A 25,732-nucleotide genomic window follows, 5' to 3' on the forward strand; every position below is an offset into this window, starting at 1 on the left:
TCAGCCACACCGCGATGACGTTGCGCAGGGCGACAAGGCGGGCAAAGTAAAGATGGCGGACCAGTTGGGGACCGAGCTGTCAGAGGAGAAAGAAGCCGAAATCGAGCTGAAGAAAAGGCAAAAAAGAACATGGGAGGGCTTGCACAAGTCGGGTAAAATCGGCATAACCCCGGAACTGCCAGAAACCCTGGGATTTTACGACATAAGCGCTGTCAGGAGGGAGCAACGGGAGCTGTCAGCAGGTAACTGTCGGGTCGCACTGCTAATAACCGTTAGACGTCTTAAATGTTTCCAACTTATTTTGGGGGGGCTGTGGGCATTAACTCTGATAATGTTGCGGCATCGTGAATACGACGTTTTAAACAAAAGAGTAGTGTTTAATGTGAGTGAAGCTTCGTCTGTAACGACTGTAGTTTGTTAAAGCTGTGTCGAAGCTTGTTTACAGTCAGTGCTAGCGTTTGCTTCACATCAACTGAAAGAGGAGAAAACAACATCTCTCGTATTATCTTGGCAGTGCAACTATCTATTTAGTGAGTTTGCATGGCTCCATAACCACCTTCTGTATCTGCTCTAAGTTTCTCTATACGTTATTTCACACCACCTATTGCATGACCTGTCACAGATCAGGTTCTGTAACCTGTAACCTACTACCTTTGGCTTACAACAATTATTGAAACAAGATTATGTCTGACAATGGCTCCCTGTAAGGCTGTGGCCGGTTTAGTTCAGATCACATGTCTCCTTTGCTGTTTAATTAATGTTGAAATTAAAGTTAACCAGAGTTGATGACAACAGATGTTATATATAGATATCTTTGCCCCAATTGGGAAGCTTTAAACTTTAGTACGTAGAGGGGATTTTAAGAGCTGTAGTAGGAAACACCTGACCCCATACATAATAGGACAATATTCAGTTGCTTTGGCAGCAGCAGTATTTTCAAAGCAGGAACTCCAGCAGCACTTGAGGGAAGATGAACAACTTTAATAATAGACCAATGCGTTTCGGCTTGTGGCCTTCATCAGGGTCATGACCCTGATGAAGGCCACAAGCCGAAACGCGTTGCGTCTCTTTTAACTACAAGTGTGTGTCTAATTAGGCAAACACAGTTGAACACATACACCGTGGCTTAGATAAAGTGGACACTGATACATTTTCAATGTGACTGTTAACATTATTTATTAACAAAAGCTGTAGCTGAAAAGAAACCCAAATGTATAAATCATTACTGTTTGCAATTTATGAAGCGTGACATGCCAGACATGTTCTCACAGATAGTGGCAATTAGAGTATAAATCTGACTGAAACTATTTTTAACAATTCTTTTGTCCAATATTTTGTTCTATACAAAAAACCCTCCAGATTTTTATTGTGATAGCCTGACAGAAATCATGGTGGACATTTTTCACCATTTTTCAATTGTTCTTATAACAATTGGAAACCTAAATTGTAATTGAACTCCAATATCATCTAATTGCTCAGTTACAAAAGATTGTAAGTAAACTATAGAATATTTTCTTTGGTAATGATGGAAGAATTACTGTAGTTGGAGCACAAGACTCATTATGTCATAGGCAGATGGTTGTTATTCTTTAAAGAGAGAGAGGCCACAGACACTGTATATCAGCTGTCTAAGCCTTGAGTCAAACACTGAAACAACACTTAAAAAGGCCATTAAACCTTCACTTTTTAGTTTTCATCATACAGAGATGCTTCCTCCTCTTTCACTTTACAGAGTCACTGTTGGAGTTCTCATTGTGTTGACAGCTGTATTTGTTGTGGACAATGGTTTTGTCATAACACTGTTGCTCTCACGTTGTTCCAGATCCATCGTTGACGCGCTTCATTTGCACCGAGCTCACCAGAGGTTACTTCCTGGAGCACAATGAGGCAAAGTACACTGAACGAAGGGAGAGAGTTTACACATGCATGCGTATTCCCAAGGAACTCGAGAAGGTAGTGTATATTAACAGCCCTGAACTTATCTGCCCTGATTTCTCTGCAGCTTTCTCCATCTGTCTGTTGTCATTTCCATCAGTACACAGAAAGCATACGATTATTTTACAGTCAGCCCGTAAGCTTGCTTTATTTAGAGACACTTCTTCTTCTGGCTCCTGACTTTGCTACAATTCTGAATCCTCAGTCAGTTTTGCATTGCTCCTGAACTTGCTCTTAGGTTGCCACATTATCGATATGTACATCTCACCTGAGTCCTTCACAGTGAGCTCATTTAGCTTTGATGGTTTTTACATTGTTTTATTTTATTTCTTTTTGAGACCTTATAACTTTGTATGTACAAGAGCTAGCCACATAACCCTTACAAGGCTAAAAAAGACATTGAAGCCATGTTAACCCTTTTATGAAGTTACAAGGAATAAAATGAATGAATTAATCATATAAAAGTTATTGTGGAAAAGCCAAGGTGATAAGGCACATGATCAATAGTGGGTCCTACCTAGAACTCTCCACCATTTGGGTTTAGAGCTGAAAAATCCTCTTGCATGAGAGGTAAAACGCCTTCATGAAACTTAAAGGAAATCCACTCACTTTTTTTCCCAAGGTCTTCTTCCCTGTTCCATTCTGAGACACGGTCCTTAGACTACCCTCACTGAAATCTACACAGATATCAAGAGAAATCATTATAACATACTTTCAATGTTGGGAAATATATTAATAATTAATATAGATATTAGGTAGACACCGAAATATCAGAAAATTATGTTGTTTGTTTACAATATGCCTTACTGACCCTAGTAATTTTTTGGTTTTTGTTGTTCCTCTCAGTAGTCACCAGATGGCAGTGTTGAACTTAAAGACTGATTTCTTCTGACACACAGGCTGGACATTATATTGACTTTCTAGGAATCATACATTTTTAACGGCATCTCTAATAAATGTGTATTTCTTCAATATATATGTCATCTAACCTGGTCACAACTAAAGTTAAAATTAATGTGATGCCTATACAGTTACACACAGTCTATTGAGTTCCTCCTCATCTGTAAAGGTCTTTATTATTTGTTTTTATTTCAGAGTTGATGCTTTGTCAGCTGCTTTGTGTCCTTATAATCCCAGACTAACATATCTGTTACTGGCTTGGTTTTCCTGTTGAAGGGAGAGGAATGTGTGTAGCCACAAACTGCCGGTGAAACAGGCTTACTACCTTCAGGGTACCTCAGGAGGCCCCAGGTCAGACAGGATCCACCAATGACAAACAGACCCTCCCACCAGATTCTACCAGTAGTTTTTGCCTTGCTGTTTTCCCTGTTAGAAGTAGGAATAAGATGTCAGATGCATTTCAATGCATTTCTTGTAAAACATTCCTTTGAATATGATGAGGTAATGGCTGTTCATATATTGGAAACTGTAAAGGTATGTGCCTGTTGCATAATAAAAAGGTTAAGTGTACTTTTTTTGTCACATATGGTGTTTCTCCTATGTACAATTTCTTCCACTTGTTAAAAGAAAAAAAATAGATAAAATCGTACCTTTTTTATGTTCATCATGTTATTGTAATTGATTGATGTCCTTTGTGTACATACTCTCATTCATCTTTTTTTCCTTATGATGATTGATCACTATGTACCCTACAGACTCATAGTTTGATTTGTGGTGGTGTTGTGTGTGACTTTTCCAGCTGATGATCTTCGGCTTCTTCCTGTGTGTGGATGCCTTTCTGTACGTCTTCACCCTACTGCCCCTCAGGGTGCTGCTGGCCCTTCTCCGGCTCTTCACTCTGCCTTGCTGTGGCTTCAGGTAAAATACATTGCTTATATCTGCTTACTAAAGGAATAAGATGAGATGTGACAAGAAGTACTTTATTTTTGGGAAACTACTGTCTTACAGCAACCAGATCATTTAAAATGAGCTATAAGCTATACAGTACAAAAAAAGCTTAATAAGATAAAATGACACAAAAGATGGAGCACAATATAAGATATAACCACCCCACATTAATTATTTCCATTTCTGGGTATATTTGTAAACTTCAAACTATAAGTTTTGTTTTGGCTTCTTAGCGTTAACACTAGGCATATCTGGCTGTCTTTGTTGTATTTTGTAGCTTTTCAGAGTGTGGTGAAATAAGTATATATGATATGACTCGGATATAGTAATCTGTCCAAATTTTGCTTTTGCTTAAAAAAATAAAAATAAAACCGGGATTACTTTTATTAACTACAAAGTTTGGCAAACTAATTCAGATGATTAATTTACCCCCTTCCCTAGGTTGTTTAGAGAGTGAGCCACAGTTTTAGGCTCTTTCTTTTGTCATTTGGTAATATTGCTGACTCACTGTTAATAAGATAAGTAGCATTCTGGAAATAACATTGTAAATATTTTCTATGTATACACTGTAGGAAAGAAAATAAGCACTTGTGTTTTTGAGGGTTAGATACATATACAAACATATATTGATCTGATAATGGAAGTTTTGGTCAGATGGTTTTGTTCTGTTAAATGTAAGTTCATACTTTGTCCTGGTGTTTGCTTCTAATGATTCTCGATCTTGAACAGATCCTTTTTTGATGAGTTGTCTTTGAGCTTTACCTTGATATTATTATGAATCTAATCACGTAGTCTTTTATAATACTGACCTGAACTTCAAGTACAGGTTTTGACAGTGTGTTTGTGTTTCCTTTCTTTTAGCATGAACATATTACAGACTGTATATTAAAGATGGAGTTGGTGCCCGAGTGTGAAAAGTGAAGCAGAAGGCCTTAAACCTGCTTTCTTTCCCGACCTTTCTAAATGAAAGAAGTTGAGTTTTAGAAAAGTGTATGAGAAAACATCCCTTGAGCTAATTTTTTTTGTGATCTCAGACAAGGAAAGGTCGCTGCTGTTTTCAAATACCTCTAAGTACAACATGATGTTAAATGTGTTTTAAAAAAAAATAGAAGAAGAAGAAGGATAAAGCACAGTGTGCTTTAAGATGGGCTACCTTGTGATGAGTTTATACCCTATAAGTGGGAAATGCCATATGATTTCTCTGTCAGATCAAAATGCCCGGAATGTCACTAATCTCTATCAGTCCTCCATATACAGTCTGTAGGTCATATGTACTCAGTTACTTTATTAACAGAAACACCTAACACCTGATTTTACCAGTCTACCCACCAATTTTCAGTATTTTTAGAAACTTTCAGAAATTTGTGTCTAAAAATAGGTCTTCCAGACATCTTGTGGTGTCTGTTCTGCAATTTAACTCCCAACATTTTTTCTTTTTTATTTACAGATTTAGTAGTTAGCAATTAGTTTATTTGATAATGGTTTCACCACAACAAAATAGAAATTATTGGTTTGTGCCAGTGCTCTGTGTAGCTTTAAGCCAGCTGTCACATTGTCGTGATGTAGTACTTGATAGTATATTGTCTCCCCTTGCCTTCCTCCCCATGCAGGGCACGCACATGCCCCTACTGCAGAAGAAGCAGGTACGCTCCCACAAGGGCATTAAGGATTCATAAACATTATCACTGTCCCCGACATCCATTCATGGGTTTTTCATGTCTGTCATGTTTGTTAATATATAGCTTGCCACCGCAAATCATGTCCCAGTCTCCAAGGCAAAGCTTCCATGTTGGTCTCTTATGTTTTTCTTCCCCCCCCCCCCCAAACACTGATCCAAAGAATAAGTGTGCATGGTAGTCTTATCCAGCCCCGTCTCATAACAAAATGTGAAATAGTCACAAAAAAACCTATCTGTTTGTGTTCATGGATATGACTTGTCACATTTTTCTTCTTTTTATTTCGTGACAGTTGGCACAACTTGGGCAAAACGAATGTGTTTTAGTAAGAATGATATTTTGTGTCTGTTGCACTGTTGTCCAAACTCTTCCATCATAGATATGACACCACAGGGCTTTAAAAGAAGTGTTCTTTTCTAAGTATGAGCAGTTTTGGGCGTTTTTTTTTGTTTGTTTTGTAATGCTGAAACATAACCAAGGCATTTTACCAAAGATACATGAAGTAAAAAGCATAACCAAAAATATGTCCTGTGTGTGGGTGTTAAAATTATTCACTCCACCACCAAATCCACCACCATTCAAAGGTGAACTTTTTACATTTGAACTTTTTAACCTTTTAAAAACGGTCAATATAAAGTTTGTGTACATATGAGACCATTGAAAAAGTCATGTTTAGGGACACAAAACGAAAGAATATTAAAATTCATGTCCAGAAACATGAATGAGTAGATTACAGGTTGTGACTTTTTCACAAACTGTTGTGAGACTGTGTTCTTGTCACAGTATTGCGTGACCGTGACTACACTAGCTCAAACTGGAAGGCTGCCTGTTTGGAGCAGTTTGGGGCTTATTTTCTTTGCTTTCAGTTGTTATTTTTGGTAGGAAAAAACTCAGCTTTTTTAGCAAGGTTCTATCATAGCGCTCTTCATGTCTGGTCTGTGCTTTTGAATGACTGTTTTAGGCTGATGTCTTGTATTGGCACAAAGTGATGGCTATTTTAAATGCAGCGCATAGCTAACTATAAAACATAATAATCATGTGTGTTGTGGAGATAATGCTTTTAGAATAAAGACTATGACAACTACTTTGCGCAGTGTGCTTTACCAGCTGTCTGAAGCAGCTTTGTATCTAGAAAGTATGTTTAGAATAAGAGGAGTATGTGTGGTAAGGGGGTTTGTTTTCTGCTAGCACTTTAATCATATTTTAGAGAGCAGGGTACAACTGTTTTGGATTGGAATAAAGTCTTCAACAATTTATTAAATGCAAAAGTAATGTGCCAAATAAGACAGGATAAATAGTCTTTTAAATTGACTTTTTAAGTGTGAGATCGTGTTGCTTTTATTTTATATAGTTATAAATGAATGCCTGAGGTATTTTGTAGACAAAACAACATTTGGAGTCATTTCCTTTAATAACTCACTTTGTCTTTTGCAGACAAAGCCAATTATCCAGTTAAGTGGAAAAATGATAAAATTATCATAAACTTTATGTGTGTTTACTCTTCTTACACTCACCTTACACACTTACTATATCTCTAAGCAACTGCGTCTATAACTGAGCTTTATCTTTTTGGCAGCACATTTTTATCCTGGTGCACAACAGTAAAACTATTCATAATGAAGAATTCAGGATCTCTGATGCTTTTGTTTCTACTCAAACATCTTTTAATGAATGACTTTAGTGTGACCACTGGATGGCGGTATTGCATCAGAGAAGGGGGGGAAGAACTCATCAGTGCCATAAGTTTATCTCTGGTTTTGCACAGTTGTTTCCGCAACAAACAACTGTGTTTGAATATCTATTTTTTTTGTGTAAACATCCAAGTTCTTCACTGTTGGGACAACCATTGTAGTTTTTGCTTAACAGAAAAAACACAGCTCTTTATCTTATTTTCTTAGCTTTGTGCTCAGCTGTGCAGTGATTTTAAAAAAGAGAGGGAGTCATGACAAAACTGGTTCACATCACATCTTCACAAGCTCAGCTCTTTTTTTTTTTTTTTTTTTTTTTTTTAAACACTCATTTTGTAGTCAGCTCCCAGAATAATTCATATTTTACAACTTTCAATTAGGGGTGGGCGATATAAACGATATAAACGATATACGGTATAAATTTGGCCAACGATAGAGCGATATAGTCAAAATCTCTATCGCGATAGCGCATGTTGATGATGTTATTAAGCTGCGCCTGTTTTAGTCGAAAGCATTGCACCGGCTACAACCATTATCATCTGCAAATTATGCCGGGTGACAGTCATAGCAAAGACATGAAGCACTTTCGAAATAAGGGAAAAGCCAAAAACTGCGCTTCCTCCACTTCCGTAACATTGATTCATTAATGTTGAATTCTCTCGCAGTTGCTCTATTCCCATGTTGCTGCAGTATATTAATAACTAACCTCGTATTGTGGATGAATAATCTCAGTTGTTCTCCTGACTGAAGTTTGGCCCGTGTATAGCATCCTGCTATGCGATTGCATTTGTCCCTAAAAACATTTTTTAACAGATTTCTGCACGCCCAAATCGGTTCGAGGTCAGTAAGCACAACCAGAATTCATACATAAGGCACACTCTCGATTTTTGAGAAAATTAAAGGATTTTAAGTGTGCCTTTATAGTGTGGAAAATACGTTATACAGAAGAAAAGAATATATCGTGATATATATCGTTACCGCACGTGCTTCAAATTATATCGCGATATGAATTTTAGTCCATATCGCCCAGCCCTACTTTCAATGTCTCCAGCACTGCTATTTCAAAACATGTTCTGTTCACGTGTGATTTTTATTTATTTATTTTTAATTAATCAGCTTCAGCTAAACTAACTGAAGGTAATGATGGGTGTTAGAGTTAACTGTTGTACTGCCATGTCTTGTGAATTTCTTAGTGTAGGTTATACTAGTTTAGTTGAAAACCATTAAATAGTATTTGTACTGTAAGTTGTATTCAAATAACAACAAAATAACTTCATTACAAGAAAGTCTCGTAATTAAGATCAGTTAAACTATTGTGCTTCATCGTATTTTAAAAGTCAGCACATCAGTGTCCATCTATGGAAACTGCTTCCCTTTGTGAAAAAAATCTAATGAATGCAATGTATTTTTACTGCAGTAGTCAGGGGGAGTTTTGCGCATACAGACCAGTCACAGTTTACATGGAAAATATGCAGGATGTGTTAGAATGAAGCTCTCAGCCGCTCTTCCCAGCCACATATTAAATACTAAATGGTCCTCTGGATTTGTCTGCCCTCCTCTTAACACGCTGCCACTGCCAGCCATAGATGTTTAGTATTAAAAAAAAATGCAACTCTGACACATGTGGTCATAAAAGACATGAACACACTACTATCACTGCAGTATGTGATGTTGAAGCCTGTTTTGTTTTGTTTTTTTCACCTTTCATTTACTTGTTCACTATTTTAAACATTTCTGTTCAAAGTGCTGCACTAATTTGTCCATAAAGACAGATGTTCAAAGACAAGACTGAACAAAGACAGAACCATATTAAAAAGAGATAAATCTTATGAATAAGATAACTTTAGTATAAAGGAGATACTATCTTTAATATTTCATCATGTACTCTGTGTGTTATCACTCCCGGTTCCCTTTTCCTTTGTAAGGTTTATCTCATTTTGAACAGAAATGAATTCTTGTTCCCTGCCTGTGTTGGTCTTATGTTTCCTCATGTGAGATAAAAAAAAAAAAAAGAAAGAAAACAGAGCTCGTTCTGGTAGTGAATTAAATCAGCTGTCTGTGTACTTGGTCTTCACTCAGCTGCTTTGACCACACTGTTTGCTAGAAAAGCTCTTACTGATGCCAAGATTAGAAAAGGGTGTTTTTATGTGTTGATGCTTTAAATGCTTGTATGTCTTCATGTTCACACTTTTCCCCTGGTAAAAATGTGTTTGTATTTGTAAGCATTTGTACCTTTTGGCATGGTGTTATAAGGTGTAATAACACGTTTAACCTTTTTCGTGTGTGCATGTTGATATATGTCTTAGCATGGCACAGTGCATTTACATACACAGGAATGGTCAAAGCAGTGCACTCTTGTCTTTCAGTATTAATGCCAATACTTTGTGTGTGTGTGTGTGTGTGTGTGTGTGTGTGTGTGTGTGTGTGTGTGTGTGTGTGTGTGTGTGTGTGTGTGTGTGTGTGTGTGTGTGTGTGTGTGTGTGTGTGTGTGTGTGTGTGGTCAGTGGGTCGCGGCTTCTGCAGCCAGCGCAGGTGTGTGACATGCTGAGAGGCCTGATCCTGGTGCTCTGCTTCTCCATGATGCATTATGTGGATTACTCCATGATGTACCACCTGATCAGAGGACAGTCCGTCATCAAACTCTACATCATCTACAACATGCTCGAGGTAACCCACACTTCACACATTGATGTCTAAAAACTGATGTCAGTTTATACTTTGATCACATGCTTATATGCAAGGATGCAGATGTTGCTCCTGCAAAGACATTACATCTGAGACAAACTAGAATTTTAACATTAGTTTTTACAGTTTAGTGTGAATACATGTTTCAATTATTAAAACATGTACTTATTAAATACAAACTGTATAGACATATTTTGTCTTTGTTTACATCTTACTTCTACTTTCCTTGTTTTGCCTCCTTACAACAAATTTTACTTGTAATTTTATTTTCCATCTGTTTTATATGAATAGTCAGTTTGTTTATGCAGCCCGTGTGTTAATACACTGCCAGTTTAGGGAAGTACCCAAGGATTACTACACTAAAGAGTGATGGTCATGTTACGTGATGGATTTTATTACGTACTAATTGTTAGAACTTAAACAGTGTGTACAGCAAGTGGTGGTCTACTTCTTCTGATATCCAGTGTTACCATTTTCATTTAAGGGCAGCCCATCCCCCTACAAAATAACCCTCCACCCCAAAAAGAAGCCAAAGGGGTTATAAATACATAAAAAAATTAAAACTAAATTGTTATTTTTTTACTTAATTTGTGTGCCCTCATCTCATTTTAGCACAGTGTTTCCCTGAGGTTGACAAGCAGTCAACCTCGGGGAAACACCAGCATACATAATAAAGCTTAGCACTTCTCTGTGGATCATGAGCTTTATGTGGTTTTATAAGACCCTACTAGACCAAAAAATATCTAATGATGGTAATGACAGACAACCATATGAAGCATAAGGACAGAGCTGCAAAAATGTTGATCTAATTTGTGTCATAGTGAACATCTGATGAATTTGTGTATCTGTCATATTACAATGCTCTACTTTTGGGGGGAAGTGTAATTATTCTGATTGAAAAGCTCCTCTAACAGCTTTAATCCCAAAGTTTTAATAAGAGGTATAGTGTTACGTCAGTGAATTTGTTGCTAAAATCTTACCTGTTCATACAGATAAGATATTGATATATTATATTAGACATTACTAATGTAACTATTGTCATATTAAGTTACGTTATATCAAGTTAACTTGTGATTTCATCCTTCCCTCCACTGTTAGGTTGCAGACCGTCTATTCTCTTCTTTTGGGCAAGACATCCTGGATGCTCTGTACTGGACAGCCACAGAACCCAAAGAACGGAAAAGAGATAATATTGGAGTCATCCCTCACTTTTTCATGGCCGTCTTTTATGTCTGTATCCTTCCTGCTAAAGCTTCATAGCAGCGTTGTGAGAGTTTTGAGGCAAGTTTTAAAGTCATCAGTAAAGTACACCAAATTGGATTTTAAGGGCGGCATCTTCTAGTCTCTTCTTTTTTCTTTTTTTTAGCTTCAGTTTTATTTTTGACAGATGATATACAGTTATAGTCTCACATAATACTTGTAGTTTTTATTTTTCATTGTGAACTCTTCATTTCCAAGTGCCACTAGAGTGAAATTTTGTTTTGAGTTTCTTTTGGCTTGAGTGACAGACTGGTACTGAAAGGCAACAAAGATTAATTTTAGCTGTAGTCTAGAGGAAGACTGAAGCAATATAATTTTAGCTATAGTTTCCTTAAGTTTATAACTGTTACATTTAATACATCTGTTGCTTGATGTAAGTTTTCATATGCTGAGATTTGTATTTATTATTTACTAAACAGCCTTCAGTGAAAGGACTAGACGTAATGCTGTTCAAGAGTATCTCAAAGGAATGACTCCCAGTTATAGTTGCAAGATGCCAAGTTAAGTGTTGAATGTGTTGTTTCAGGTCAGGGTTGATCTAAGCACTAGCTTACATTACTTTTAATTCATTTTTAATGTGACTGAGTTCAGTGATCATATTGTTTGGTTTAGGTTGATTCGGATGTTGTTTTCCTGATTATCATTTCCTCAGTCCTTCATGCTATCCTCATCATGGTCCAAGCCTCTACCCTGAATGTCGCTTTTAATTCTCACAACAAGTCCCTGCTCACCATCATGATGTCCAACAATGTTAGTACACACACACTCACACACACAGTGTTGTAGTATAAAACACAATAGTGTACACCTGAAGTGTTTTTTTTGAATTGCAATGAAACACTTATACAAACAGAAAAAAAAGTATTTGCATGATGGTGTATCCAGAAACATTAACGCTGGTATATTAGTGATGAAATGTTGTACCTGCAACATGACCGTCTTCTGTTTTTATTTTTTGTCATAAAAGTGCTGACTACATTTCTGTCTTTTTTTTTCTTTTCTCTCAAACATAGTTTGTGGAAATCAAAGGAAGTGTGTTCAAGAAATTTGAGAAGAACAATTTATTCCAAATGTCCAACAGTGGTGAGCTATCCAGCGCTTTATCAAAAATGCAGTACATTATTAGTACTATTTTAGAAAAGTACTGGTCTAAAAATACATAAAACATGTATTTTATTGAATTTCACATCTGCTTTGTCACTGTCAACAATTACACTACAAAAATAATCACCAGTAAGAATGATTTGTTCGTAGTAACAGGAAAAGTTTAGAATCCAGACTAAATTATATACTTCGAAGTTCTCTGAAGCTTCTTTAAAACTGAATTATCCCTTGGAAATACTTGTACCAAAGTCAGAATGGTGGCGATAGATAGAAAAATACTGTAGTTAGATAGATTCATGACATTTCTATTGGATATCTTTAAAAAACTGATGGATGGATTTAAGTTACAGAATTGAATTAATCTTGCTTCATTGGGAAAGTTAATTCATTTTGCATTTTGAAAGAACAGTACAGCCAGTGTATTTGATTAAAAACTTTGGTTCTCTTTTTGTATTCCCAAAGGCACTGTTTTTTGGGGTTTTTTTTTTTATCTTGATCATTCTTATTGTAATCAGATGACAGGGGAACACAACAACCCTGAATCATCTGCCATTTGCCTCTCTGGTTACTCCATCCCAGTACAATGGCTGGTCATGGAGCTGGGCTCTTGTTACCATAAGATCATTTGTATGGATAATAACCAAACCTTTGTAGCCACATTATTAAAATTATAATACAGCGATGCTTATAGGATGTACTGCTGTCGCAAAATCCACTGTAACATGAAATGCTTTTTGAAAATTCACAGATCTGTCTTGTTGACTCAAGCTGTTTAGATATTGAACTACAGCAGACTGAAGACCATGTGTTCAGCTAAAATGGAGATGCTTATCTATCTAATATTCTTACACAGGTTTCTCCATAGATGGGAGACTATAATAACAATTTTTTCCCACAGATATCAAAGAACGGTTCACCAGCTATGTCCTTCTACTCATCGTTTGTCTCAGAAATATGGAGCAGTTCTCCTGGAACCCCGGTAATCATGTTTCCCTCCTTTAAACTATACTTTTATGCACATTTTTATATTACTAGAAAAGTAAGTTGTTGTTTTGTTTTGTTTTTTTATCATAAATGTCTTTAAAAGTTAAAAAAAAACAAACAACAACAACAGGAAAAAAACAGACTGGGGTCAGTGCTTGCCATGGTAAAAATGTTTACAAAAATCCTGAGCAGCTCCTTTCTTGCTGTTTCAGCTGATACATTGCAACACCTTGGGGAGTTTTCTCCAGTAAACCTCAGTCAATGAGACGGAGCAAAGTGAGGAGTGAGGGCTGGGATATTTCTCTATGACAGCTCTCTGAAAAGTCAGCTCCTCCTGCCAGTCTCAAAGTCAGACACACAGTAGATGACAGATGTGGCTTGTCAGCTGAAATCATAACACTGATTTACTAATACCAGCAGAGCTACTGTTGCTAAAGAGGTATATAAATCACAAAAACTTTCAAACAACATATAATTTGTCAGGTGTGGCTCAGAATGGGCTGAGCTTTTCTCAGTACAACAGCACAATATTTACTGAGCCCTAATGGATAAAGCTTAGCTGTTTTGTACATTAAATGGAAATGCCATTAAGTGAACACCTTTAAAAAATCATTAATGTTTCTCTTAAGAGTGACAAGCTCAGGCTTAATATTGCTTTAAATACTCAGTTTCACACTTGCTTCCCTTGTTTTTCCTGCTTCGTTGTGTTCATATGGGAGTGTCAAACAGAAGCAAGCTGCCTTAAAGGGAGAGTCTGGTCTTAAAAAGGGAGTTGTTAGAAAGTCTTGTTTAGGACAGACTGACTATGAGTATAAGACAAAGAATATTTTGACCTGCTGATCACGCAAAACTGATGTGGTTTAGTGAAACAGTAAAAATATTAAGGTGGCCATCATCTCAATTAATATGAGGATTTGCTGTTTTGGTATTTTTGTATCAATATGAATCAAACGCACTGGAAAATGATCCTTTTATTTTGGTTATGCTTTAGTATTTTCTGTTTAATACCCTATACCATTAACTGAATTAATTAACTTATTTTTGTAATTGCTCCAGTGGCTGCCCAAAGAAAACTTGCAGTGCTGCAAGTCCAGTATATTCAGTGAAGGTTTGCAGTAATGTAAATTTTTTTTGGGCAGCCACTAGAGAAACAGATACAATTAGAAGATGACTTCAATAATTTGGCTAATGGTGTAGCGTATTAACATAGAAAAAAATAAAACACGACCAAAACAAGGAGAAACATACATATACAAATATTGAAGGATTATTTGATCCTTCCAAAAATTTTGGCTAAAATAATTAACTTTTTTTTTCCCCTCTCAGATCACCTGTGGGTGTTGTTCCCTGACGTTTTTATGGTTGTCACCTCTGAAGTTGCAGTTGATGTCATCAAACATGCCTTTATCACAAAATTCAATGACATCACTGCAGATGTAAGAACAGAACCTGGTGTCCTTTCTTTCAGTCATCACCGTGACTTTGCATGAGAACATGTATGATACTATATGGGATACCTTGCCTTTTTCTTTTTCCTATACTGAATTATTTTCTTGTCCATTTTCCAGGTGTACAGTGAATATAGAGCCAGTTTGGCTTTTGATCTCGTCAGCAGTCGGCAGAAGAATGTAAGCAACTGCCTCGTTTTTTCACATTGCCATCATTATACTTACATAAACAGCGTGGAGCCCACGCAGCTAATCAATTCAGTTTTGTCAAGTGCTGTAATTTATGCTCGTCTGTCACTGTGTAGGCTTGTACTGACTACAGTGACTCAGTGGCCCGGAGGATGGGCTTCATCCCCCTGCCATTGGCTGTTCTGGTAAGAGAGAATGCAGTCTGTTGTTGATATTCAGGAACTAAATACCAGAATAGAGTTGGTTGTTGGCACACAAGCAAGTTTCAAAACTCCACGATGTTCTAAAAGTGTTTAATGGTTCTTATTATTGCTAAAATGAAATGTTTCCATTTTGTTTTCAAAATGGATAAATAATTCCATTAATACTGGTGTTTCTGTTTTTTTTAACAGCTCATCAGAGTGGTGATGAGTTCAGTGAGGTTGCAGGGAGCACTATCATACACCTGTGTACTGCTCTTTTATCTTGGGTGAGTTTTTAGAGTTGTCCTGTATTGATTTTTTTATACATCCTGCAAAATGAGTGAGCTTTTAATCCTTATTATGCCATTTTACCTCACAGAAGATCTTTTTGTTGTTGTTGTTGTTGTTTTAAATACATGCAAGTGTAGTTGAACCCCAGCCATTTGCAGTTCAGTAATCATATATTCACCTATTCACTTTTTTCTGTATTTGTACAGAAAATTTTGTTTTCTTAAAAAAGAACATTCTCCAAACAGTATGCAAATTTCAAATACAAAGCCTTCAGAAAATTAAAATATAGGCAATTATAAGCGTTTTTAGATGGGGTCTAAAGTTTTCGCAGATTTGAGCTATTCGCGGGCTGTTGTGGTCCCTAACCCCCACGAATACCAGGGCTCGGCTGTAATATAATCTGACCATGAAAAGTATCTTTAGGAAAGATTGATGACTGAAACTGGTCTTTGTGATAACCCCTTCTGTTTAGTAAACTAAATGCTTAACCCACTTAACATGACATGTTTTTTTAAGTCAGTAAAGACTAAAATATTGGGATACTTTAATTTACTTGTGCTACATATGCAGAGAACCTCACACAAACATCGTCACGTGGTGAAGGTAAAAACATGGTTGCGTTGTCTCATGGATGCACACTCACCCATGCAGGCACTGTCATAAACACACATTCATATTCAGAGACACACACAGTTACATAAGCATTAACATTGTGCTCTCACATCCACCCTGTGCTGAGTTGCTGATAGCCTTGCTCATTCTCATTTGCCGGATCCCATCGGGGCACGTACCATTGAAGAGTTTCCCTTAGGGTGAAGAATACAATGTTGTCATCTCTAGTGCCATCTCTGGCCTCCCCTATCCTCCGATTTAAAAATAGCCCTAGCTTGAACAGACCGCTGTGCCTTGGCAAAGATTCAGCTGCGCTGACACGCTCTGTCACAGCAAGGAGTGGTCCACAGACCCAAATGTGTCTGTCTCTCACTCATCACAGTACCAGACTCTCGGCCTTATAGCAAAGCCCACAAACACAGAAAGACAGTGCACACTAACATCCTGGCGTTGGTGGTGGGATGTGAACACTGGCGATTGAAGCCAGATGGTAAGAGATTCATTATAGCTATGCCCTAGTTCAAGATAGCATTGTGATAAAATTTCAGCACTAAATAAAACAAAGAAAGATTCAAAAAGCTATTATATGAATGGTAATTTGCATTAGAAGGCTGTGTTTTGATCAAAATGTAGACACCTAATGTATTTATTATTTAATTTCGCCCGCAGACTGGAAAAAACTACAAAGCTTTAATATGTTTGAAATTAAAGCTGATTTTAAATTATGGCATCACTTTAAGTTAGAGTAAGTTTTTTTTAATAGACTTTCATCTGTCCAGACTAGCTGGATGGTACATTTAAAGCTCTGTAATACTACCTGAAGAACAGGAAAAAAATGTAGTCTTTTTCTAATCAAATATCCCCTTTCCCTCCCCTTTCCCTTTGTAGACTGGTAACACTGAAAGTGTTGAACAGTATTGTACTCCTGGGGAAATCATGTGTCTATGTCAAGAGAGCCAAAATGGAGGACAAACTGTTTGAGAGGCCCTCGACTGCACCATCCTCCTCTGCCAAGAGCCCTAGCAAAGCTGACCCAGCCAGGTGCCGCACACCTTCAGGTAAAGAAAAAAAACCCTCAAAAGATTAAGATGAGAAAAAACCTTGGTTATAATAACAATCCCAGATATGTTATGGATTAATATTTTGTAAAAGCTATTATTTACACCCACAAGGATCCATAGGTTTGAGTCCCCATGGGATTTATGACTACAACACTAATTATCTCTTGAAGGGATTCAGCATGACTCATGAAACATTTGCATGCCAGAGAAATGTGAAAAGTCAAACAGAAAACAGTTTTTGTGTTAGTGGTTCTTTTTAAAGATGAATTTAATAGATAATTGTAAATTACACATAAAAGCAATTACATTTTATATCTATAAATGTGATGTTTGCTAAACAAGATGACATCAGCTGTGACCTCAAGCGTAGAGCATGTCACCAGTAGCTTAACCAGTCCGTAATAAATTATAATCAAACATTCAGCGCAAAGAAAACCAGAGTTTGACCTTGTCTAATGGTCAGTGCTACCAGTCATTTTACGTAATTATACATTCACCTCAGCTTGATTATACTCACTTTTACTAATTACACTGTATCTATCAGGTCTCCAACAGTCAAGAACATGCAGAACATGAAGCACTGACATAAATTATTAATATTTAAATAGCTACAGTACAAATATATCATAAGTATTTATTTGGAATTACATACACACCACCTTTGAACAAAAAACTTTTGGTTGAAACTTTTGTGGTATTTTGAAGTCTGAATCTTATTTTAGAGATATGAAAAATGCTGGGACCTGAGAGGGTGTTGTTTGGCTGGCAGGAATAGATATCTTGTAAATGAGACGTCCTGGGATTTAATTTTGTTGATGAATGTTTCGTATTGCTCTTTCTCCTACACAGTTGTTCTCTTTCTTCCTTTCTTTCTTTCGTTTTGTTCAGCAATAGAAACCTGTAATGGTTTTCAAAAGAAAACAATGTTTTATTACTCTTTATGTCTCAGACTACCATTCAGAATAGCAATTTACATATTTGTTGAAGTGATGCTAGATATTGCTTTCAGTCTCATGCAATTTCTAAAGTCTTACCAAATGGGCCCCCCACCTAACAGAGTTACGTTGATCTTTTTAGGTATCTAGTTGGCACTTAAATGTAAATGTTGGACATTTAGCTGACATTTAGGTACAGACAAATGTGGCAACAGGTAAAGCCCCGGCTCAGCTTCAGACATTTAGTGGAAACAAGCAGAAAGTGGGGATCCTTGAAACCTTGATTTGATTTGATTTGATTTTTTTGGGTCAGGTAAGTCTTTTCAAGATTACAGGTTAGCACTTGATTAATTCTCCCAGCATTTAAAAAAAACCCAAAAAAAACCAAAACACAACTCTGTGATCCCAAAACTATTTTGCGGGGCAAAAAAATAAAAAATAAAAAATCAAACAGTATACATAATGTTTTATCTACTTCCTTTTCTTTCCTTGATGCTTATTTCCAGAGCTGCAATGAATTGATATTTGTCATTGTGTAACCTGGTACATTATGATGTTAATTACAAAATGAATCTGTTATGCCTGGAGATGTTTTTGTCAAGCAATTAATAACTACTAATGCAACATTTGATTTGCTACAGTATAGAACTTCAACCTTTTGATTAGGTGATGAATTTAATTTGTCTGGGCTCAAAAACATACATTTATCAAATGTGTTTTGTTATTCAACTTATTGAACAAATTCTTCATTTGTCTTCTATATTTGATAGAATGGACAAAGGTGGGCACAGTATTCTCTGGTAAATTATACAGACATATCCAGCACTACACTTAATGTAGTAAAACATACAACGTTGCAGTGTTCTGTCATAGCACTTTGTACTGGATCGTCATCTTATGTCATATTCTAAGAAAAAGACTATTCAACAAAAAAGTACACAGCAAACCCTTTTCTGTATTCTGATATTTACACGTGAATTTCCTCAAAAGAGTTTAGTTCATAGTCTGGCATAGAGTTTCACTGGTCCCGCACCTACGTTTGATGAAACAGATTTGGAGGTGACACTATCTCCCTGTCATCCTCAGCCAAATCCCTGCAGATCTTTTCTCCCGTGTGTGCCTCAGACCCGCCTGCTGTGCCGAAGCAGGAGCTTTAAAATGACAAAGATCCTGATGGTGCATCATGTCATGGAACATCAAAAGCATTCATGTTTCTAATGAATCTGGTTTCTCACAGAGCTCCAGCAACATGGCTTACAGCTTCACGCTCCAGCATGCAGAGTATAATAATAAATGCTTTGAGGTTGTGGGAAGCTAATGCAAGTCTCTTTATGCTTTCTTCATATTTAGCTTTTGGGATTTGAACCGTCGACCTTAAATACCATGCTCACTTTTCTGACATTAAACTACTTTGGTGGGCGCCTTAAGCTTTACCTGCTGCTCAACTGGATTCACTGCACTATGTCTTTGTCTTTGCAATGCTCTGCCTTCAAATAATACGAAGATCTGCCATCTGTCTATACTGCATGTTTTTCTCCAAAGGGGAGAAATGTGTAATGAGCGGTTTCACAGTAGCCATTTCAAGCCAGATGGTGGTTAACTTTTATTAAAGCTCACATATCTCCAGAGAAATGGAGAAAGCTGCAATGTGTGACTCAAATAACAGATCTATAGATTTTTTTTTTTTTTCTAGGGTTGAAGGGAATGTAGCCCCCTCGACTATACCTGGAAAAATTAGTTAGGAAGTTAATATAAAAATTAGATAATGGGATATTTAATAACAACAGACATCATCTGTCTGTCTGTACACAATACACAAGAAGCGCTAATTTAGCGCTTGATTTTTTTTGTTACATATCCTTGTAATGTAAAAGCTAGTGAAACCGATATCTGGTTCCTTAGCAGCTAAATGACATTGACAAAACTGACATGAGCATCTGGCCTGGTTGCTTTATAGTGGAAGACAGCTTAAGGCTAGCATGCTATGATTTTGTTCCTGCTCTGTGCCATTGATTATAAGGAGTTGAGGCTATTAGTGTGACTGTTGACCTGTCCAGACTGTAGCCTCCTATCAACCAGTTTCTAGGATAAACCACAGCCCACCTGGGGTGGCTGTAGCTCAGGTGGTAGAGCAGATCAGCTACTGATTGGAAGGTTGGTGGTTCGATCCTTGGCTTCCCCAGTCTGCATGCCAAATATCCTTGGGCAAGATACTAACCCCAAGTTGCTCTCTGATGCGCTCATCGGAGTGTGAATGTGTGTGAATGTTTATTAGTTTGCACTTGAGTTTAGAAGTGCTTGTATGAGTGGGTGTGAATAGGTGAATGAGGCATGTTGTATACAGCGCTTTGAGTACTCTGGGAGAGTAGAAAAGCGCTATATAAGAATCAGTCAATTGAATTGAACCTGTGACCATAATTTGGATAAGTGAAGTGGTTAAGGAGATGAGAGGATGGCTATCAACTGATACTGTATTTTTTTCTTCTTTGTTTGTTGCAGAGTGATTTTTGCCATCAGGGTAACTGATAGTTTCGATTTTTCCATCTTCGGTGTAGAATCTGAACTGCTTTTACATATTTCCTCAGCATCATTGGCAAGTTCTGTGTTAATGAGGAACACAAGAATAACTGAGTGTACAACTATAGCAGCAGAGCATTCACTACATCATGTTTTGAGGTAGAAGACTCTGTCTGATCAGTTTATCAATATTTTGCTAATAAGAAAATGCTTCTAAAAGTAAGCCATTTGAACAATCTTTTTTTTAAAATACATTTATAGTTTTTATTGCCTGTCTGATAAAATAGTTTGCTTTGCTTTTCCTAGGTTTCAGTTCAGGATTCTTTGAGTGTCATGTTTCTCTTATAACAGCTGTGATTATGCAAATGATGACTGTTTCATTCATATAGTTTAAATATATACTTTTTTTCCTCAGTTCAAATCAAAAAATATCATTGATGCTGTCAGGTCTCAGTAGAAAATGGCTTCTTTTTAAAAAAAAATTTGAACTGCCACACAATAGATAAGTTGTGAAAATGAGGAGCTTTGATTGGTCAGAGTCCACCTTTTCTGTCATGGGAAGAATTTAAGACTCTCAAATATGTGACATTCACCACCTAATAAAACAGCAGTACTGTGAAGCCTGACCCCATCAGAATAAATGAAATGGTGAAGCTTAGAAAGGGTGTGCACGCCACTGACAGGTATGCCTCATTTTATATTCTTCACTGATTTAATGCTAAATTATTTAGGTGGAACCGAACGTGGAATTTTCCTATATTCTGTTTGCCTAAAACATTTGCTTTCTTTTATTTTTGTTTTGGGTTTTTTTTTGTTTTTTTGTTTTTTGTTTTTTGTTTTTTCATGGCTTTTATCATGGTTGATGTTTTTTTTCTTTGATAGCTTAGACACACACATGTAGTGCGTGTCTAACCTACACAGTCCATTTGCTCAGTGTGTTGTAGTTTTCTCTCTAGTTAAATGTCTATTCATCTCTGTCTACAGAAAGAACCAAAAGTTTGCTGTAGTCAGATAGCCCGGGGCGAGGCAGTCGTCTCTGTGGACAGTCTTCTTGCTCAATTCTCTCTGATATGATGAATTATTCTGTTTAATTGATTTTCCTAAAGTAACTGTGGTCTGCTCTCAAAGTGAAAAGCCTTTGCAGTGTTTCTCTAAACATAATGAAGTGAATTGTGAGGTCCAGCTGTGCTGGTGTATGTTTTACATCAGCATCTTTTTCTGGTTGTTTTCTCTCCTGCTGTGTTGAAACTGGTTTGTCCAGTTATTGTCCGTGCAGATGCAGTCAACCTCCTCCCGCCTATCAGTTCGATTTTAGAATCAGAATTAATAAAGTATTGTGATTCTGAAACTGAACTAGTACACAGCTGGACCGTATAACGGTGGGATTAATCTTAATAACTGGAAAAACCAGTGGAATTATGTCTTTTAAATGTTAAGCTTGTCTACACAGACATTAATCGGTTTTCACTTGCCTCACACTTGTTTGATGAAAGGGACATGCTTGAATAAATCTAGCGGTCTACTCTGTACAGCTTGCATTTTGCCTGCACTGTGGGTGTGAAGATTTGTTTACTTGTGTTTTACTCAACTTCCTACAGTGATTGGACTGCACAGAGCACTGTTCCTAAGCTCACGTGTAGAACTGAGACGAGCGGGATTGAAGCTGCTGGGTTGGCTCTTTGTTAAAGCCAGTCTTAGTGGCAAATTACCTATGCATAAATGAACCCATCTACATGGTATTTGTTTTGTCATTAAATGTGTTTTTAAATTTGTTCCTCACAGGTGAATCTAAGGTGGTGCAGATCCCTGCCACTCCCTGCAGCCCAACATCCTCTTCCATCTCGTCTGTGACCACTCAGCCTATCCCTAGGACTGATTTGTTTCCTCCACAATTTACCTATCCCTCACCTGCTAAACCAGCTAGCCGTCCACCTAGTCCACCACCTGATGCTGATGCTGAACAACTTCCATCCATGCTCTTAAAGGAAGATGACGAGGATGAGGAAGAGGAGGAGGAGGCACAGCTGCCCTCTGAAACAAAGCACAAGACCTCCAAAAAAGACCTCCTTGAGATTGACCGATTCACAATCTGTGGAAACCGCATTGACTGATCAGCCTCCAAGCAGACACTGATGTAGCGACTAACCACTCAGGAAAGACGGAGACCAATGGCCTCCCAGCCTGGCTCTCCTGGCCAACAGCAGCAGAACGCTGAGTACTTATAAAATCAGTGACATTACAGTAAATTATTGTTAAAAAAAAGAAAAAGTCAGACAATCCTGCTGCTGTTGAAAGCTGAAGTCGAGAAGTTTCACAGGGAAAACTTCACCTGGCTGATAAAACAGAAGAGGACAGAAAGTGAGAGTGTTGCAGCCGAGTTGTCAGGATGAACTGGCATATGTCAGAGCGTGTGTGTGTGTGTGTGTGTGTGTGTGTTTGTGTGTGTACGCGATTTAGGATCAGGGTTGGGGTGCGAGAGTGTGTGCGAGTGAGCATATGTGTAAGTGTGAAGGCACTCTAGCACTTCCTGTATGAGCAGCAGTGGGACCAGAAGGAGAGAAGTTTCTCAGTTCGCTCAGCAGCCAGAAAAAACTTCCAAACTCTGACATCAAAAGTGACACTTGAATGATGAGAATTTGCTTTTTTCCACCAGAAAACAAGTGTTGGGGTTTATTTTAAGTACTAAGTACTAAACATTCAACATATGAAAATTTGCAAGAAAACAAAAACAGAGGTTATTTAAAACATCTGAGCTAAGAAATGTAGCTCTGTTATTATATGGCAGTTTGCAACCCAAGGCTCGCAAAATTCTCATCTTTTTTTTACATTGTGGTTGTCTAGAAAATATTCAGATGAACTTAAAAAGCAGAGCAGAAAAAACTGGAGTCAAAACTGAATAATGAAGGGTTTTTAATCAGACATTGTTTTGATTTAAGAGACTGAAACTGACATGACTGAAAGGTTAGGAAACATGGCTCTGAACGGTTACACACTGTCAATATTAGAGATCTGTTGATTAAAGTCCGTACCTCAGTGAAGCTGGTTCAAATTTTTCAATCCAGTATGAATTACAGGTGTTGCAAACACAGCTAAAAACAGTGATTATTTTTTAGATTAAAAAACATTCATTTACACAGCCATTAGCTAAAGACATTTGCAGCCATCCTGCGCCTTCGCCAACTCAACAGCCTTTCATTAAACAACCCAGTCAGCATACAGTATTAGCCAAAGCAGTTAATGACTGCTGACTCTAAATCTGCTGCATCTACCACCCACTTACATAGCCAGTCATAGAGCAGAAGTCCTTTTAAAATTATGGAAAAAGTGCATTTGTATGTCATAGCCCATTATAATCTTGATTTTCCAATCACTTAGTTTAAGACAGTTTACACGCAGCTATCTGTTAAATGGACATAATCAATCGGAAGAGTTCTCTTTTGGTGGGGTGCCTCAAATTGGAGCATAATTTTTTGATGAATGGTATTTAATCTTTAGTTACTTTTGAATGCACTGATGGGCCGTATTGCCTTTAAATACGGTCATGTTTCTCATTCGACTCTAGTGATGCTCTAATGTTTACATCTTAGGATAATAGAAGCAATATTTACACAACAAAATGCCTTTTGCGTGTGTGTTTTAAGACTTTTTTTTTTTTGACTGACCTTGCAGAGTTGTTCGCTATGATTTTTTTTTTTTCTTGTAAATTGTGTGAATCATCTAAAAGTAAAAACACCTTAAAGAGACCAGGAATGTCATCAAGTTTTAATTTGACACCCATTTGTGTAATTTAGTTTAAACATAATACATTTTTTGTAACTTTATTAGAAGTTTACGATTCAAATTCGTGCCAAATCTTTCAATCACTTTTGTTTCATCAGATCTGAATTGTAAAATTACGGCAATATATCACTGAGCACTTTCTTGTTTCCTCCATGTTTACAAAGTTGATCTTAGCATTTTGATTGACAGCAGCTAATCAAAAATGGCAGAGTTAGACAAACCCTTCACTCACACTAATTATTTTATAATCATCAGATTAAAAACTCAGGTCACTTGTGTTCACGTTCCGCTTTTTTGACGCACTCTGCCCATCGCTTCTTTTATTTGGGGATGTAAAAACAAGTACTTTTTTGGTTGTAAAATACTTAACAGTGATATATTTAATGTTATTTTGGCAAAGAAAGCTTGCTTTTTGTTTTTTTAAACAGAAGGTGTATATAGTGTTTACATGTATCAGCATCTGTTTGATTGTATTTTGGAGAAACGTTTCTTTATTGTAATAAGGACGATCTATTTTTGGAGCTGCCTGATGGAGCTGGTTCAGTCTTCACTGTACACAGAGTTGGTGCTGATGTTCCAGGTGTGCAGTGGAGATCTGACCGAACCTCAACTGGGCCCAGCTGAGCACACCTGAGCTTAACGGGGTTAATGGATATAGAAGCACTGTAGAAGTGCTCTTATGCAAGCTGCGATGGTCCAGTACACTGCCTGCTTTGTTTCTTCAGTTTGATTCCATATTTAATTCCTACCTTGATATTGTATGAACTTGCCCATTTGGAGTAATAAAGTTGATTTCTTAAGTGTGCTGTTTTATTGTAGCTACATGCAGAGCTAAAGCATTCTGGGTTGTGTTTTTGAGGGTATGTATTTGGAAAAAGTTCACTTTCGAACCTCAAATTATTTGCTGTTTAACTCAAGTTCATGACTGAGAATCAGAATTATTCAAACTTCAAGTCTGAAACTATGTTTTAAAGTTCACTGTGAGTATGCGCAAGCTTATTTTACTTACCCAAATGCAGCATCAAACGTTTTGTATTAAATTATATGATAATGCTTGTTATCTAATGATCCATCATTTCAGATGATCCTGACCTGTATCACTCGCTCCCTGTGATACACTCGAACTCTGGATGAACATTGGGAACTGGATCTTGAGTTGGGATTTTGTAAGGTCAAGACCGAACGTTCATTGGTAAAAAGTTCTTACAGCTCTATGAATGAAATCATAGAAACTGCTTTGCTTGCAGGACAGTTGAGCAAACTTTTTGCTGACGGATACCAGTGGTGTGATAAGGATGCAGGCTACAAAAAGATGCAGGCCTACAGTGCTTCCAGAAGTATAAAGAGAAAATAAACTGATGTCACTGAGTGAATGTTTTTAATTTAGCCATTTAAAGAACCACTCATCAGTGGCTTTAGCTTTCAGAGTACAAAGTCAGATTAGGATTTCCTTTTTTTTTGTTGATGACAGGAAGCATCAAGGTGCTTCTTTTTCCCCCCCGTCAAACTTCCTGTAAGCTTTATCCATGAACCCTGC

The 25,732-nt window shown here is 37.2% G+C and overlaps 1 protein-coding gene across 2 annotated transcripts; it reads left to right on the forward strand.

Annotated features, from left to right (window-relative positions):
- Positions 1–24,995, forward strand: tapt1a (transmembrane anterior posterior transformation 1a). Of its 2 annotated transcripts, XM_026183071.2 has the most exons (15): positions 1–242; positions 1,823–1,953; positions 3,635–3,753; positions 5,394–5,426; positions 9,652–9,814; positions 10,931–11,066; positions 11,745–11,842; positions 12,106–12,175; positions 13,095–13,175; positions 14,507–14,616; positions 14,749–14,808; positions 14,934–15,002; positions 15,210–15,286; positions 16,791–16,960; positions 22,198–24,995. In XM_026183071.2, the coding sequence occupies exons 1-15, from the start codon at positions 53–55 to the stop codon at positions 22,524–22,526; spliced, it is 1,836 nt and encodes a 611-aa protein (XP_026038856.2). In that variant the 5' UTR covers positions 1–52; the 3' UTR covers positions 22,527–24,995. The 2 variants fall into 2 exon arrangements, with proteins under 2 accessions (XP_026038856.2, XP_026038862.2); XM_026183077.2 differs by lacking the exon at positions 5,394–5,426 and having other exon boundaries at positions 2–242.
- Positions 24,996–25,732: the final 737 nt, after the last annotated feature.

This window comes from Astatotilapia calliptera, chromosome 2 (assembly GCF_964374335.1).
Source record: "Astatotilapia calliptera chromosome 2, fAstCal68.1, whole genome shotgun sequence".
Taxonomy (NCBI): domain Eukaryota; kingdom Metazoa; phylum Chordata; class Actinopteri; order Cichliformes; family Cichlidae; genus Astatotilapia; species Astatotilapia calliptera.

Coding starts and splice junctions, on each gene's coding strand:
- tapt1a (XM_026183071.2), top strand. CDS start 53: ATGGCGGACCAGTTGGGGACCGAGCTGTCAGAGGAGAAAGAAGCCGAA. Junction 12,176..13,094: donor ATTCCAAATGTCCAACAGTG/GTGAGCTATCCA, acceptor TTTTTCCCACAG/ATATCAAAGAACGGTTCACC. Junction 14,617..14,748: donor TCAATGACATCACTGCAGAT/GTAAGAACAGAA, acceptor TCCATTTTCCAG/GTGTACAGTGAATATAGAGC.